This window comes from Hyla sarda, chromosome 5 (genome assembly GCF_029499605.1).
Source record: "Hyla sarda isolate aHylSar1 chromosome 5, aHylSar1.hap1, whole genome shotgun sequence".
NCBI classification, from domain to species: Eukaryota; Metazoa; Chordata; class Amphibia; order Anura; family Hylidae; genus Hyla; species Hyla sarda.
The window spans coordinates 372,103,482-372,122,122 of NC_079193.1; the positions used below are offsets into that span (position 1 = coordinate 372,103,482).

General features: G+C 43.9%; 1 protein-coding gene across 3 annotated transcripts in view; it reads right to left on the bottom strand.

Moving 5' to 3' along the window:
- COL22A1 (collagen type XXII alpha 1 chain) overlaps positions 1-18,641 on the bottom strand; it is a 395,576-nt gene that overhangs the window by 179,676 nt on the left and 197,259 nt on the right. For all 3 annotated transcript variants that reach the window (XM_056522812.1, XM_056522815.1, XM_056522813.1), the window contains 2 exons: positions 12,113-12,166; positions 11,961-12,005 (listed from right to left, as the gene is read on the bottom strand). In XM_056522812.1, coding sequence (XP_056378787.1) covers positions 11,961-12,005; positions 12,113-12,166 — 99 coding nt within the window. The remainder of the gene's footprint in view (positions 1-11,960; positions 12,006-12,112; positions 12,167-18,641) is intronic.

Consider the following 18,641-nt stretch of genomic DNA (forward strand, 5'->3'; position numbering starts at 1 on the left):
ACTCTGGATCTGCAGGAAATTTTATTTTGGCCTCTCTCGTCAACAGGTTCAACATCCCTGTGACCAGTCTCACCAGACCCCTTTACATCAATTGTATAAACAATGAAAGATTGGACTGTTCCATACGTTTCCGCACGGAGCCCCTTCTAATGAGCATCGGATCTCATCACGAGAGGATTGAACTTTTGGTCCTCCCCAATTGCACCTCGGAAATTCTCCTTGGACTTCCCTGGCTTCAACTTCATTCCCCAACCCTGGATTGGTCCACTGGGGAGATCAAGAGTTGGGGGCCCTCTTGTTCCAAGGACTGTCTAAAACCGGTTCCCAGTAACCCTTGCCGTAACTCTGTGCTTCCTCCAGTAACCGGTCTCCCTAAGGCCTATATGGACTTCGCGGATGTTTTCTGCAAAAAACAAGCGGAGACTCTACCTCCTCACAGGCCTTATGATTGTCCTATCGACCTCCTCCCGGGCACTACTCCACCCCGGGGCAGAATTTATCCTCTCTCTGCCCCAGAGACTCTTGCCATGTCTGAATACGTCCAGGAGAATCTAAAAAAGGGCTTTATCCGTAAATCCTCCTCTCCTGCCGGAGCCGGATTTTTCTTTGTGTCCAAAAAAGATGGCTCTCTACGTCCTTGCATTGACTACCGCGGACTTAATAAAATCACGGTTAAGAACCGCTACCCCTTACCCCTCATCTCTGAACTCTTTGATCGCCTCCAAGGTGCCCACATCTTTACTAAATTGGACTTAAGAGGCGCCTATAACCTCATCCGCATCAGAGAGGGGGATGAGTGGAAAACAGCATTTAACACCAGAGATGGACACTTTGAGTATCTGGTCATGCCCTTTGGCCTGTGCAACGCCCCTGCTGTCTTCCAAGACTTTGTTAATGAAATTTTTCGTGATCTGTTATACTCCTGTGTTGTTGTATATCTTGATGATATCCTAATTTTTTCGGCCAATCTAGAAGAACACCGCCAGCATGTCCGTATGGTTCTTCAGAGACTTCGTGACAATCAACTCTATGCTAAAATTGAGAAATGTCTGTTTGAATGCCAATCTCTTCCTTTTCTAGGATACTTGGTCTCTGGCCAGGGACTACAAATGGATCCAGATAAACTCTCTGCCGTCTTAGATTGGCCACGCCCCTCCGGACTCCGTGCCATCCAACGTTTTTTGGGGTTCGCCAATTATTACAGGCAATTTATTCCACATTTTTCTACCATTGTGGCTCCTATTGTGGCTTTAACCAAAAAAAATGCCGATCCCAAGTCTTGGCCTCCTCAAGCGGAAGACGCCTTTAAACGACTCAAGTCCGCCTTCTCTTCGGCTCCCGTGCTCTCCAGACCTGACCCATCTAAACCCTTCCTATTGGAGGTTGATGCCTCCTCAGTGGGAGCTGGAGCTGTCCTTCTACAAAAAAATTCTTCCGGGCATGCTGTTACTTGTGGGTTTTTTTCTAGGACCTTCTCTCCGGCGGAGAGGAACTACTCCATCGGGGATCGAGAGCTTCTAGCCATTAAATTAGCACTTGAGGAATGGAGGCATCTGCTGGAGGGATCAAGATTTCCAGTTATTATTTACACCGATCACAAGAACCTCTCATACCTCGAGTCTGCCCAACGGCTGAATCCTCGTCAGGCCAGGTGGTCTCTGTTCTTTGCCCGATTTAATTTTGAAATTCACTTTCGGCCTGCTGATAAGAACATTAGGGCCGATGCTCTCTCTCGTTCCTCAGATGCTTCTGAAATTGAACTCTCTCCTCAACACATCATTCCTCCTGACTGCCTGATTTCCACTTCTCCAGCCTCCATCAGGCAAACTCCACCAGGAAAGACCTTTGTTTCTCCACGCCAACGCCTCGGAATCCTCAAATGGGGTCACTCCTCCCATCTCGCAGGTCATGCAGGCATCAAGAAATCTGTGCAACTCATCTCTCGCTTCTATTGGTGGCCGACTCTAGAGACTGATGTGGTGGACTTTGTGCGAGCCTGCACTATCTGTGCCCGGGATAAGACTCCTCGCCAGAAGCCCGCTGGTTTTCTTCTTCCTCTGCCTGTTCCCGAACAACCTTGGTCTCTGATTGGTATGGATTTTATTACTGACTTACCCCCATCCCATGGCAACACTGTTATTTGGGTGGTCGTTGATCGATTCTCCAAAATGGCACATTTCATCCCTCTTCCTGGTCTTCCTTCAGCGCCTCAGTTGGCTAAACAATTTTTTGTACACATTTTTCGTCTTCACGGGTTGCCTACGCAGATCGTCTCGGATAGAGGCGTCCAATTTGTGTCTAAATTCTGGAGGGCTCTCTGTAAACAACTCAAGATTAAATTAAATTTTTCTTCTGCATACCATCCTCAATCCAATGGACAAGTAGAAAGAATTAACCAGATCTTGGGTGACTATTTACGACATTTTGTTTCCTCCCGCCAGGATGACTGGGCAGATCTTCTACCTTGGGCCGAATTCTCGTATAATTTCAGAATCTCTGAATCTTCCTCCAAATCCCCGTTTTTCGTGGTGTACGGCCGTCACCCTCTTCCCCCCCTCCCTACCCCCTTGCCCTCTGGTCTGCCCGCTGTGGATGAAATTTCTCGTGATCTCTCCATCATATGGAGAGAGACCCAAAATTCTCTCTTACAGGCTTCTTCACGCATGAAGAGATTCGCGGATAAGAAAAGAAGAGCTCCTCCCATTTTTTCCCCTGGAGACAAGGTATGGCTCTCCGCCAAATATGTCCGCTTCCGTGTCCCTAGCTATAAGTTGGGACCACGCTATCTTGGTCCTTTCAAGATTTTGCGCCAGATTAATCCTGTCTCTTACAAACTTCTTCTTCCTCCTTCTCTTCGTATTCCTAATGCCTTTCATGTTTCTCTTCTTAAACCACTTATCATTAACCGTTTCTCTCCCAAATCTGTTCCCCCCACTCCTGTCTCCGGCTCCTCGGACATCTTCTCCGTCAAGGAAATTTTGGCATCTAAAAAGGTCAGAGGGAAAACCTTCTTTTTAGTGGATTGGGAGGGTTGTGGTCCTGAAGAGAGGTCCTGGGAACCTGAGGACAATATCCTGGACAAAAGTCTGGTCCTCAGGTTCTCAGGCTCCAAGAAGAGGGGGAGACCCAAGGGGGGGGGTACTGTTACGCCGAGCGCTCCGGGTCCCCGCTCCTCCCCGGAGCGCTCGCTACACTCCTCTCACTGCAGCGCTCCGGGCCCGGGGCGCTGCGATACCGCCTCTGGCCGGGATGCGATTCGCGATGCGGGTAGCGCCCGCTCGCGATGCGCACCCCGGCTCCCGTACCTGACTCGCTCTCCGTCAGTTCTGTCCCGGCGCGCGCGGCCCCGCTCCCTAGGGCGCGCGCGCGCCGGGTCTCTGCGATTTAAAGGGCCACTGCGCCGCTGATTGGCGCAGTGGTTCCAATTAGTGTTTACACCTGTGCACTTCCCTATATCACCTCACTTCCCCTTCACTCCCTCGCCGGATCTTGTTGCCTTAGTGCCAGTGAAAGCGTTTCCTTGTGTGTTCCTAGCCTGTGTTCCAGACCTCCTGCCGTTGCCCCTGACTACGATCCTTGCTGCCTGCCCCGACCTTCTGCTACGTCCGACCTTGCTTCTGTCTACTCCCTTGTACCGCGCCTATCTTCAGCAGCCAGAGAGGTTGAGCCGTTGCTAGGGGATACGACCTGGTCACTACCGCCGCAGCAAGACCATCCCGCTTTGCGGCGGGCTCTGGTGAAAACCAGTAGTGACTTAGAACCGATCCTCTAGCACGGTCCACGCCAATCCCTCTCTGGCACAGAGGATCCACTACCTGCCAGCCGGCATCGTGACACTGAGGCAGTGCTTCCCAACCAGGGTGCCTCCAGCTGTTGCAAAACTACAACTCCCAGCATGCCCGGACAGCCGAAGGCTGTCCGGGCATTCTGGGAGTTGTAGTTTTGCAACAGCTGGAGGCACCCTGGTTGGGAAGCACTGGTCTGAGGCAGTACACACATAGACATAGAGCAATGGGGACCCCAGGCCATGGGGGAGATTCATCAAGCTCAGTCTTTGTACGGTATTTTGATGGGCTTTTTTTAAATCTCTGTTTTGCCTTAGAGAAGATTGCGCGGTGTTAATAAATTTGTCGCACCTATCGGAAGTGAGGGAAATCCCAAGACAACTGTGAGCTGGTGTAGGTTTACAGGGTGTTTTTGCTTATACGACTTTTTCACGACTTCTGTGCGACAGTTGTACGTTGATAAATTTGTGACCACTGCAAGTTAAAAGTGTAAAAAGCACAACGCCTACGTATGGGTGTTTGGAAAATTTGACATTTCTGCATAGCGGTCAAAAAAGTCGCCCAAAAAAAAAAAAAAAAAAAAAACAGGTGCATTTGTATGGTAAAAAAAAAAGGCAAAAATGCAACGATAAATTTCTATCTTCCGTGATCACATGACCAGATGTTGCAACATAGACGAGATTCACAAGACGGAAATATCAGGGAGGCCTGATATAACATAGTAAAGAAAAAACACATTAGACATAATAAAATGATTGAGCCATTTCTTAATAAGCTACACATCCACTTTGTAGGGTACGTTCACATGGTGCAGACCAACCATGATCCACCACCATGACCACTGGGAAACTTCAAAAACACCATGGCCCCCGTGAACACCATGGCCTCTATAAACACCGTGGCCCCTGTGAACACCGTGGCCTCTGTGAACACCATGGCCTCTGTGAACACCATGGCCTCTGTGAACACCATGGACTCTGTGAACACCATGGCCTCTGTGAACACCATTGCCCCTGTGAACACCATTGCCCCTGTGAACACCATGGCCTCTGTGAACACCATGGCCTCTGTGAACACCATGGCCTCTGTGAACACCATGGACCCTGTGAACACCATGGACCCTGTGAACATCGTGGCCTCTGTGAACACCATGGACCCTGTGAACACCATGGCCTCTGTGAACACCATGGCCTCTGTGAACACCATGGCCTCTGTGAACACCGTGGCCCCTGTGAACACCATGGACCCTGTGAACACCATGGACCCTGTGAACATCGTGGCTTCTGTGAACACCATGGCCTCTGTGAACACCGTGGCCCCTGTGAACACCATGGCCCCTGTGAACACCATGGACCCTGTGAACACCATGGACCCTGTGAACATCGTGGCCTCTGTGAACACCATGGCCTCTGTGAACACCATTGCCTCTGTGAACACCATGGTCTCTGTGAACACCATGGCCTCTGTGAACACCATGGCCTCTGTGAACACCATGGCCCCTGTGAACACCATGGCCTCTGTGAACACCATGGCCTCTGTGAACACCATGGCCTCTGTGAACACTATGGCCTCTGTGAACACTATTGCCCCTGTAAACACCATGGCCTCTGTGAACACCATGGCCCCTGTGAACACCATGGCCTCTGTGAACACCATGGCCTCTGTGAACACCATGGCCTCTGTGAACACCATTGCCCCTGTAAACACTATGGCCTCTGTGAACACCATGGCCTCTGTGAACACTGTGGCCCCTGTGAACACCATGGCCTCTGTGAATACCGTGGCCCCTGTGAACACCATGGCCTCTGTGAACACCATGGCCCCTATGAACACCATGGCCTCTGTGAACACCATGGCTCCTGTGAACACCATGGCCTCTGTGAACATCATGGACCCTGTGAACACCGTGGCCTCTGTGAACACCGTGGCCTCTGTGAACACCGTGGCCTCTGTGAACACCTTGGCCTCTGTGAACACCATGGCCTCTGTGAACACCATGGCCCCTGTGAACACCATGGCCCCTGTGAACACCATGGCCCCTGTGAACACCATGGCCCCTGTGAACACCATGGCCCCTGTGAACACCATGGCCTCTGTGAACACTATGGCCCCTGTGAACACCATGGCCTCTGTGAACACCATGGCCCCTGTGAACACAATGGCCTCTGTGAACACTATGGCACCTGTGAACACCGTGGCCTCTGTGAACACTGTGGCCCCTGTGAACACTGTGGCCCATGTAAACACCATGGCCCCTGTAAACACCATTACCCCTGTAAACTCCATGGCCCCTGTGAACACCATGGCCTCTGTGAACACTATGGCCCCAGTGAACACCATGGCTTCTGTGAACACCATTGCCCCTGTGAACACCATGGCCTTTGTAAACTCCATGGCCTCTGTAAACACCATGGCCTATGTGAACACCATTGCCCTTGTAAACACCATGGCCTCTGTGAACACCATTGCCCCTGTAAACACCATGGCCTCTGTGAACACCATAACTTCTGTGAACACCATGGCCTCTGTGAACACCATGGCCTCTGTGAACATCATGGCCCCTGTGAACACCATGGCCTCTGTGAACACCATGGCCCCTGTGAACACCACGGCCTCTGTAAACTCCACGGCCTCTGTAAACACCATGGCCTCTGTGAACACCATTGCCCTTGTAAACACCATGGCCTCTGTGAACACCATTGCCCCTGTAAACACCATGGCCTCTGTGAACACCATTGCCCTTGTAAACACCATGGCCTCTGTGAACATCATTGCCCCTGTAAACACCATGGCCTCTGTGAACACCATGGCCTCTGTAAACACCATGGCCTCTGTGAACACCATTGCCCCTGTAAACTCCATGGCCCCTGTGAACACCATGGCCTCTGTGAACACCATGGCCCTAGTGAACACCATGGCTTCTGTGAACACCATTGCCCCTGTAAGCACCATGGCCTCTGTGAACACTTTGGCCCCTGTGAACACTTTGGCCCCTGTGAACACTTTGGCCCCTGTGAACACCATTGCCCCTGTAAAGATCGTGGCCCCTGTAAACACCATGGCCCCTGTGAACACCATGGCCTCTGTGAACACCATGGCCCCTGTGAACACCATGGCCCCTGTGAACACCATGGCCCATGTAAACACCATGGCCTCTGTGAACACCATGGCCCCTGTGAACACCATGGCCTCTGTAAACACTATGGCCTCTGTGAAACTTCAAAAACACCATGGCTAGAACATGGTAACAAATCACAAATGACCGTCACATGTATACATGCCACAGACACAATACCATACCTGCAAAGAAGCAACCCTCCTGCCAGGATCAGCTTCCTTGGTTCTGGGTGTCAGTACCCACAGTGGCCACTACCCAGCACCAACCCATAGAAATGGAAAGACACACAATCTGAGAAGTAATTTGCACGGTCGAGACATTCTGACCGTATATTATATTATTATTATATTATTATATATATATTCTGACCTGTGAACATCGTGGCCTCTGTGAACACCATGGCCCCTGTGAACACCATGGCCTCTGTGAACACCATGGCCTCTGTGAACACTATGGCCTCTGTGAACACCATGGCCCCTGTGAACACCATGGCACCATGGCCTCTGTGAACACCATTGCCCCTGTAAACACCATGGCCTCTGTGAACACCATGGCCTCTGTGAACACCATTGCCCCTGTAAACACCATGGCCCCTGTAAACACCATGGCCCCTGTGAACACCATGGCCTCTGTGAACACCATGGCCCCTGTGAACACCATGGCCTCTGTGAACACCATTGCCCCTGTAAACACCATGGCCCCTGTAAACACCATGGCCCCTGTGAACACCATGGCCTCTGTGAACACCATGGCCCCTGTGAACACCATGGCCTCTGTGAACACCATGGCCTCTGTGAACACTTTGGCCCCTGTGAACACTTTGGCCCCTGTGAACACCATTGTCCCTGTAAAGATCGTGGCCACTGTAAACACCATGGCCCCTGTGAACACCATGGCCTCTGTGAACACCATGGCCTCTGTGAACACCACGGCCCCTGTGAACACCATGGCCCCTGTGAACACCATGGCCCCTGTGAACACCATGGCCCCTGTAAACACCATGGCCCCTGTAAACACCATGGCCCCTGTAAACACCATGGCCTCTGTGAACATCATGGCCCCTGTGAACATCATGGCCCCTGTAAACACCATGGCCTCTGTAAACACTATGGCCTCTGTGAAACTTCAAAAACACCATGGCTAGAACATGGTAACAAATCACAAATGACCGTCACATGTATACATGCCACAGACACAATACCATACCTGCAAAGAAGCAACCCTCCTGCCAGGATCAGCTTCCTTGGTTCTGGGTGTCAGTACCCACAGTGGCCACCACCCAGCACCAACCCATAGAAATGGAAAGACTCACACAATCTGAGAAGTCATTTGCACTGTCGAGACATTCTGACCGTATATTATAGATTATACAACTATCTATTTAATTTTCAGGAGAAAAGGCTGCAGCCAAGCCTTTCTGGCATGTTGAAATCCAGCATCCTGACCCCTTTCTCATCAGAAATTTGCTGTTTGGGGAGAGAGGGTAGGTCCCAATACACATTATAGGTCAAATCTTGTTGGCAAGTTTTGGCTATGTCATTAGATTAGGGTTCAGCGGATTTTGACTCAAATGGGAGCAGGGATACCTGTCAAACAGCAGGAGTCTCTGCTCCTGTACACAGAGTAGCAAGGCATATACTGTTAACATTTGCTGGGCCGGGTGCACTTAGCTTTTGGTGCATACCTAGATTCTTCTATGCAAATGTCAGCTAAGGTGTACAGTGTTTGCTTTGCCTATCAATGTACAAGAGCAGGGACTCCTGTCTTTGTCAGGAGTCCCTACTTCTGTACATACTTGTCCAAAACAAGGACAGCACTTTTTGTATCCTGTAGGGTTTAAATAAACATTTTAAAAATGTTGTCCTCGTCAGCTGAATCTTCTTTCCTGTCCAAAATGATTCTACTATTTTTTGTAAAATCTGATGCAAAACTATTGTACCTTTTCTAGGGACCCTGTATCTTTACAATTTGGTACTGTATGGATCCCAATGCAGCAGATTGCCAGCAGAAGTTGTATGTTGTGCATGCCTTTGTGCAGGGAGGTATTACATGTTCTGTACTCTTTACCTGTATTACTGAAGTGTATGCACTGACTGGTGTCTGGTAGCGCCCCCTACAGTACAGGGAGGTATTACATGTTCTGTACTCTTTACCTGTATTACTGAAGTGTATGTACTGACTGGTGTCTGGTAGCGCCCCCAATAGAACAGGGAGGTATTACATGTTCTGTACTCTTTACCTGTATTACTGAAGTGTATGCACTGACTGGTGTCTGGTAGCGCCCCCTACAGTACAGGGAGGTATTACATGTTCTGTACTCTTTACCTGTATTACTGAAGTGTATGTACTGACTGGTGTCTGGTAGCGCCCCCAACAGAACAGGGAGGTATTACATGTTCTGTACTCTTTACCTGTATTGCTGAAGTGTATGCACTGACTGGTGTCTGGTAGCGCCCCCTACAGTACAGGGAGGTATTACATGTTCTGTACTCTTTACCTGTATTACTGAAGTGCATGCACTGACTGGTGTCTGGTAGTGCCCCCTACAGTACAGGGAGGTATTACATGTTCTGTACTCTTTACCTGTATTACTGAAGTACATGCACTGATTGGTGTCTGGTAGCGCCCCCTACAGTACAGGGAGGTATTACATGTTCTGTACTCTTTACCTGTACCAGGGTCAGCTGCTCCTTTGGACACCAGGTGAGGGCGACTCCATTTTACATTTTTAGGACATTGTGTACTGTACAGGACCCTGAAGAAGCTCCTCTACATAGACCAGCGTTTCCCAACCAGGGTGCCTCCAGCTGTTGCAAAACTACAACTTCCAGCATGCCCGGACAGCCTCTGGTACAGAAGTTCACCCCTGATTGTTCCCTTTCACTACGATAGGCCGAGATGTAATACCTGCTACAGCCACACTGATTTGTGAGGAGCTGCAGTCCCTTTTATCTGCTGATCCGTAGGGGATCCCAGGGGTCAGACCCCTTCGGATCATACATTATTAGGTCATCTATTTAATAGCTTTTTTAAATATTTGTTTTTCTTGCAGTACCACTCCCAGCCACTCGGTGTGCTGTTTAGAGGAATTATCTTCTTAATTAATGCTAGAAACGTTTCCTAGGCAATATTCATTACAACATTTTACATCATTACTTAATTATAAAGCAGAACAAATGACAGTAATCAGCCGGAGTATAATTTGATGCAGGCTATCTTTCCATACATTGTGAGGGTAACATGCATGGTACACTGTGTTCTCTCCATTGGGACCAATTACATCTGTACACATAATTCACCCTTAAAGCCGTTTTACCTTGCAAGGTCACTAGCTAATTTACAAGATTGGACAAAATTGTGAAAATAAATCACCGAATATTTACATAAATTTTATTTCCATCAGGCGTTTAGGGCTTCTCTTGCTCCATCAATCTATCACCCTCCCTAATGAATACGTATAAGACAATAATACTGTATTAAATTGTATTAATGTACCAAGCGCGGATAATTCTATTTGCAGAGAGTTATTTCCCAGGTGTATATAACACTGCGGGGGCCCTGCGCTTCCAGCTCTCCATTTATATTCTTCCCGATGATAATGGCCTTCACTTAGTCCCATTATAATGGATGGAGGTGTTCACATACTTTAGGCCATTTACGCTGCTTTTGTTTAATGAGAAATGAAAATGTTTCAGTGAAATTTGAAGCGGCGGCGTAATGTATATAAAGGCTAATCAAATTGACTGCTTTATAACATATTTCTGCGCGGCGTAATAGTCTCCCTGCAGATTCATAATAATTTATTGGGGAGTAAAGATTGCGCGGCGCTGTAATTAGGTCTGGGGAAACCAGGGTCTCCGAACAGCGCAAAAATTTATATGGATCGTTCTAAACATAGATCGCGGGTGATAAGTGGTCACGTTTGATTAAAAGTGATTAGTCTGGCGACATGGCAGAGGAGAAGCCGAAATGCGTCTCTGAAAAATCAAACAGGTTTGTGGATGAAGGATGTTTTTGAATTCTTTATTTTTTTTTTCTTCACAGGATAGGGAATAAATAGCTGATCGAGATCAAATGCCCCCTCATCAACCCCCTCATTGAGTGCCTGCCCGGCCATCGCTACATTCACTGTCTACAGGACTTCCATACATTGCCAAGCTCAGTGCTCTGAAATGTTAGGAAGTCCCATAGACAGTGAATGGAGTGGAGACTGAGCATGTGCACTGACGCTTTACGGGTACTCCGGTGGAAAACTTTATTTTATTTTTATTTATTTTTTTATCAACTGGTGCCGGAAAGTTAAACAGATTTGTAAATTACTTCAATTAAAAAAATCTTAATCCTTCCAGTACTTAATAGCTGCTGAATACTATAGAGGAAATTATTTTCTTTTTGGAACACAGAGCTCTCTGCAGACATCTCTGTCCATTTTAAGAACTGTCCAGAGAAGGAGAAAATCCACATAGCAAACATATGCTGCTCTGGACAGTCCCTAAAATGGAGTACCCTTTTAACTCAGAGGACATTTGACAGCCGTTTTCATGATTGTTTGGGGTCCTATCAATCACCCCCTGTTGATATGTTATAGGGATTGGGATAACCCACCATGGTGATCTATTATATCTACCACTCTATTAACAGATTCATCTTGTAGGATAACATTTTTTAAAAAGAGGACAATCATTAAAGGGGTACTCCGCTGCCCACCATTTGGAACAAACTGTTCCGAACGCTGGTGCCAGCGCCAGGAGCTTGTGATGTCATAGCCCCGCCTCCTTATGACGTCACGCCCCACCCCCTCAATGCAAGTCTATGGGAGGGGGTGTGACAGCAGCGGGACCCCCGCAATCAGACATCTTATCCCCTATCCTTTGGATAGGGAATAAGATTTCTAGGGGCGGAGTACCCCTTTAATTAAAAAAATTATAATAATCATGTAAATTGTGCAGCTCAAGAAGGTTTTTTTTTGGTATTTCCTGAACATATTTTTCCCCAAACATAGAAATCTGTGATTTTTAAAGGACCAAAAGAAGAGGACCTGTCGATTCTTTTCCTACCTTTTCTCCATGGCTTCCTTTTTCACCTCGTTCTCCTTGTAAGCCCTAAAATTAAATAGTTGAAAAAATAAAGTGAAACCACAGTAGGTATAAATTATCTGGTATCCATGGACAATCAATTAATAAAAATAATAAAAATAGTTTTAACTTACAGGAAATCCCACTGGTCCAGGAGCTCCAGGGGGCCCTTTTGGTCCTTCCAACCCCTAAAAATAAAAAGGCTCAATTAAGGCCGAATTCTAGAAAGGACACATTGGCATCAACATTAAAGGGGTACTCCTGTGGAAAACATATATATGTATAGATACATTTTATTTTTATTTTTTTTTCAAATCAACTGGAGCCAGAAAGTTAAACAGATTTGTAAATTACTTATATTAAAAAATCTTAATCCTTCCAGAACTTATCAGCAGCTGTATGCTCCACAGGAAGTTGTGTAGTTCTTTCCAGTCTGACCACAGTGCTCTCTGCTGACACCTCTGTCCATGTCAAGAACTGTCGTGAGCAGGAGAGGTTTGCTATGGGGATTTGCTCCTGCTCTGGACAGTTCCTAACACAGACAGAGGTGGCAGCGGAGAGCACTGTGGTCAGACAGAAAAGAACAACTCAACTTCCTCCGGAGCATACAGCAGCTCATAAGTACTGGAAGGATTAAGATTTAGATTTTTTTTTATATAAGTAAATTACAAATCTGTTCAACTTTCTGGAGCCAGTTGATATGAAAAATATAATTTTCCTCCGGAGTACCCCTTTAACATTCTGTGGGTACTCTTACATCCCTCACGGCATTGTTATTTGTCCCCTTCATAGAAATGGTGGATTCTAGATATTTAGGGACAGAACGTTGATCCAGGGATTTATTCTGATGCCATATTTGGAGTCGGGAAGGAATTTTTACCTCTAGTATGAGGGTTTTTTGCCTCCTCTGGATCATCTCAGTAGGGACTCATTAGGGTTATAGGTTGAACTTGATGGACTCTGGTCTTTTTTCAGCCTTATTAGCTATTTTACTATGGTGTTTGGGCTGGTTTGATGGGAGCACTGAGTGGCGGTATATGTTATATGGAAATGTTATTTTAAAAACTGCATAGAGTTATTATTTGTGAGCTGTATAGCATAATTTAAGCACTCTGTTGGGGTATTATTTGGGCATTGTATGGCAACATTACTGTATGATATAGAGTGATCAAGTAAAAATAATGGTTTGAGAACTGTACAATTGTATTGCCTGAGCATTGCATGGGGGTATTATTTGAGCACTATGTGGTTGTATTATGTTAGCTCTGTATTATTTGAGCACTGTATGTTAGTATTATTTTGGTAATCTATGACAATATAAGGCTGGGTTCCAGGGCTCCACTAGGGGCTTTATTATAAAGTGTGCAAATATAAAGTGTTATATAAACAGATTGAGGGCAGTATTTAGGCTCTGTGTGGCAATTTAATTTGAGCACTGTATGGTTGGATTATTTTGCCTCTGTATGACACTATTATTAAATCAGTGTATGGTGGTATTATTGAGCACTGTATAGAGGTAGTAATATTGGAGCACTGTATAGAGGTAGTAATATTTGAGCACTGTATGGAGGTAGTATTATTTGAGCACTGTATGGAGGTAGTATTATTTGAGCACTGTATTGCGGCATTATTATTTGAGCACTGTATGGAGACAGTATTATTTGAGCACAGTATGAAGGTAGTTTTATTTGAGCACTGTATGGAGGTAGTATTTGAGCACTGTATGAAGGTAGTATTATTTGAGCACTGTATAGAGGTAGTATTATTTTAGCACTGTATGAAGGTAGTATTATTTCAACACTGTATGGAGGTAGTATTTGAGCACTGTATGAAGGTAGTATTATTTGAGCACTGTATGGAGGTAGTATTAATTAAGCACTGTAAGGAGGTAATATTATTTGAGCACTGTATAGAGGTAGTATTAATTAAGCACTGTAAGGAGGTAGTATTATTTGAGCACTGTATGGAGGTAGTATTTGAGCACTGTATGGAGGTAGTATTATTTGAGCACAGTAAGGAGGTAGTATTATTTGAGCACTGTATAGAGGTAGTATTTGAGCACTGTATGAAGGTAGTATTATTTGAGCACTGTATGGAGGTAGTATTATTTGAGCACTGTATGGGGGTAGTACTAATTAAGCACTGTAAGGAGGTAGTATTATTTGAGCACTGTATAGAGGTAGTATTATTTGAGCACTGTATGGAGGTAGTATTATTTGAGCACTGTATGGAGATAGTATTATTTGAGCACAGTAAGGAGGTAGTATTATTTGAGCACTGTATAGAGGTAGTATTATTTGAGCACTGTATGGAGGTAGTATTATTTGAGCACTGTATGGAGGTAGTATTATTTGAGCGCTGTATGGAGTAGTATTATTTGAGCACTGTATGGAGTAGTATTATTTGAGCACTGTATGGAGAAGTATTATTTGAGCACTGTATGGCGGTAGTATGATTTGAGCACTGTAAGGAGGTAGTATTATATGAACATTGAATGATAGTTTGGTTAATTCACTGTTTAGGGTTAGTTTTTGGCACTGCAAAATACTGATATTTGCGCACTTTATGTATTTGTTCAAGAGCCAATGTTTCCTGTTGTTTATCCATCTTCTGACCACTGTTATATGGTTGTCACATGATATGGTTATCTGTTCTTTTTATAGCACTGGTGATTGGATTGGTTTGATGGATTTATTTGAGCATTGTTAGGGTATAATTTAAACTTTGATGTGGAAATATTATTTCAGGTATTATTTATTGCTTAGATTTTATTATATATTTAAGATTCTATTTTTATTATTTGGGCACTGTATGGCAGTACTATTTTTGAACTGCGTGAACTAGGCATCATATGGCAAAATAATTTGAGTACTATATGATAAAGTTTAGATAATACTATTTGTTTGAGCTCTGTAAAATTGTATTATTTTGGGACTATACGGCAGTACTATATGAGCACTGTATAGTGGCATTAATATTTAGGCACTGTATGGCAACATTATTTGAGTACTGTATAATATAGAGTGCTTTAGTCAAACTAATGGTTTGATAATTGTACAATGGTATTATTTGAGCACTATGTGGTTATATTATGTTAGTTCTGTATGGCAATATTATTTGAGCACTCTATGTTAGTATTACTTTGGTAATCTATGGCAATATTAGGCCGGGTTCACATGCTCTGCTTGGTGCCTCTAGCAGAGGCACATACTCGATTGTTCCTAGTAAAGTGAGTTATGCAGAACAATAGCTAGGACAACCATGGTGTGTAGCCCTATTTATTCAGTGTATGTTAGTATTATTTGAGTACATATCATTTGAAGATGCACAGCTTTGCCAATTCATTTTTATTTGTGCACCACATGTAGTTACATAGAAACATAGAATGTGTGGGTAGATAAGAACTATTTGGCCCTTCTAATCTGCTCAATATTCTGAACACTATGAATAGTACCCTGGTCCTATTGTATATAAAGGACAGCCTTATGCCTATCCCTATCTTATATGAAGGATTAACCCCTTAACCTCTTAAGGACTCAGGGTTTTTCAGTTTTTGCACTTTCGTTTTTTCCTCCTTACCTTTTAAAATTCATAACCCTTTCAATTTTCCACCTAAAAATCCATATTATGGCTTATTTTTTGCGTCACCAATTCAACTTTGCAGTGACATTAGTCATTTTACCCAAAAATTCAAGGCGAAACGGGAAAAAAAATCATTGTGCGACAAAATCGAAGAAAAAACGACATTTTGTAACTTTTTGGGGGCTTCCGTTTCTACGCAGTGCATATTTCGGTAAAAATGACACCTTATCATTATTCTGTAGGTCCATACGGTTAAAAAATCATAACTACATGCAGGAAAATTATTACGTTTAAAAATGTCATCTTCATGTACGAGGCGGTATGAGGACTAATTTTTTGCGCCATGATCTGAAGTTTTTATCAGTACGGTTTTTGTTTTGATCGGATGTTTTGATCACTTTTTATTCATTTTTTTAATGGTATAAAAAGTGACCAAAATACGCTTCTTTGGTCTTTGGAATTTTTTTGCGCGTACGCCATTGACCGTGCGGTTTAATTAACGATATATGTTTATAGTTCACACATTGACGCATGTGGCGATACCACATATGTTTATTTTTATTTACACAGTTTTATTTTTTCTATGGGAAAAGGGGGGTGATTCAAACTTTTATTAGGGAAGGGGTTAAATGACCTTTATTAACACTTTTTTTTTTTACTTTTTTTTTGCAGTGTTTTTTTTCCAGTGTTATACGTCCTGCGTCGTTAAGGGGTTAAAGGGGTTATCCAGGAATTTTTTTTTATATATATATATCTAAACTGGCTCCAGAAAGTTAAAAAGATTTGTAAATTACTTCTATAAAAAAAATCTTAATCCTTTCAGTACTTATGAGCTTCTAAAGTTAAGGTTGTTCTTTGCTGTCTAAGTCCTCTCTGATGACATGTGTCTCGGGAACCGCCCAGTTTAGAAGCAAATCCCCATAGCAAACCTCTGCTAAACTGGGCAGTTCCTGAGACACGTGTCATCAGAGAGCACTTAGACAGAAAAGAACAACCTTAACTTCAGAAGCTCATAAGTACTGAAAGGATTAAGATTTTTTAATAGAAGTAATTTACAAATCTGTTTAACTTTCTGGAGCCAGTTGATATATAAAAAACAAGTTTTTTCCTGGATAACCCCTTTAGGTCTATCCCTATCTTATATGAAGGATAGCCTTATACCTATTCCTATCTTATATGAAGGATAGCCTTATGCCTATCCCTATCTTATATGAAGGATAGCCTTATGCCTATCCTTATCTTATATGAAGGATAGCCTTATGTCTATCCCTATCTTATATGAAGGATAGCATTATGTTTTATCCCTATCTTATCTGAAGGATAGCCTTATGCCTGTCCCTATCGTATTTGAAGGATAGCCTTATGTCTATCCTTATCTTATGCTACTTTCAACACTATAAACTAGGCTCCATTACAAACGGACGTTAAGGGCTCTTTTTTTTCCACTTTGTCTGCCATTAATGTCTGTTTTTGTAACGGAGCCTAACGGGAGTCATATTGGGCACAGAGGATCCAATTCACTTCAATGGGATTCTCTGATGTCCGTTATGACTCCCATTATTCCGCCGGACGTTAGCGGGACAAAAAGATGTCGCAAGCAAAAAAAAATCTCCCGCTATCTTCTAACGGCCATTACACTACCGGGCACAAACAGCAGTGTGAAAGGAGCCTCATATGAAGGATAACTTTATGCCTATCCCTATCTTATATGAAGGACAGCCTTATGCCTATCCCTATATTATATGAAGGATAGCCTTATGCCTATCTCTATCTTATATGAAGGATAGCCTTATGCCTGTTCCTATCTAATATGAAGGATAAGCCTTATGCCTATCCCTATCTCATATGAAGGATAGACTTATGCCTATCCCTATCTTATATGAAGGATAGCCTTATGCCTATCCCTATCTTATATGAAGAATAACCTTATGCCTATCCCTATTTTATATGAAGGATAGCCTTATGTCTATCCCTATCTTATATAAAGGAAAGCCTTATGTCTATCCCTATCTTATATGAAGGATAGCCTTATGCCTATCCCTATCTTATATGAAGGATAGCCTTATGCCTATCCCTATCTTATATGAAGAATAACTTTATGCCTATCCCTATTTTATATGAAGGATAGTCTTATGCCTATCCCTATATTATATGAAGGATAACCTTATGCCTATCCCATATGAAGGATAGTCTTATGCCTATACCTATCTTATATGAAGGATAGCCCTATGCCTATCCCTATCTTATATGAAGGATAGCCTTATGCCTATCTCTATCTTATATGAAGCATAGTCTTATGCCTATCCCTATTTTAAATGAAGGATAGCCTTATACCTATACCTATCTTATATGGAGGATAGCCTTATGCCTATCCCTATCTTATATGAAGGATAGCCATCTGCCTATCTCCATCTTATATGAAGGATAGTCTTATGCCTATCCCTATCCTATATGAAGGATAGCCTTATGCCTATCTCTATATTATATGAAGGATAGCCCTATGCCTATCCCTATCTTATATGAAGGATAGCCTTATGCCTATCCCTATATTATATGAAGGATAGCCTTATGTCTATCCCTACCTTATATGAAGGATAAGCTTATACCTATCTTATATGGAGGATAGCCTTATGTCTATCCCTATCTTATATGAAGGATAGTCTTATGCCTATCCCTATCTTATATGGAGGATAGCCTTATGTCTATCCCTCTCTTATATGAAAGATAGCCTTCTGCCTGTCCCTATATTATATTAAGTATTTTTCCAGTTGACATCAGTAAGATCCCCCCCCCCTTAATAATTATTCTCCCTTTCAATGTCATTTTAGCTATTTCCTCAACTAGTAGATTTTCTAACTATTTTACTTGACCAGGGAGTCTTTATATCACGAGCTCAGGCACCATAGTTTTTGTTGTTTATATACCTTTTGACCGATGGGCTTCCGAGTCCTTAGTTGACGCTTGACTTCTAAACCCTCATTCTCATTTAATAATCATTAGTTTGTCTGCACGGATATCATATTAACTCTTTTTTTACAGTAAATCTTCCTCTGTGTCTTTCATTCATCAGACTCCCATTAC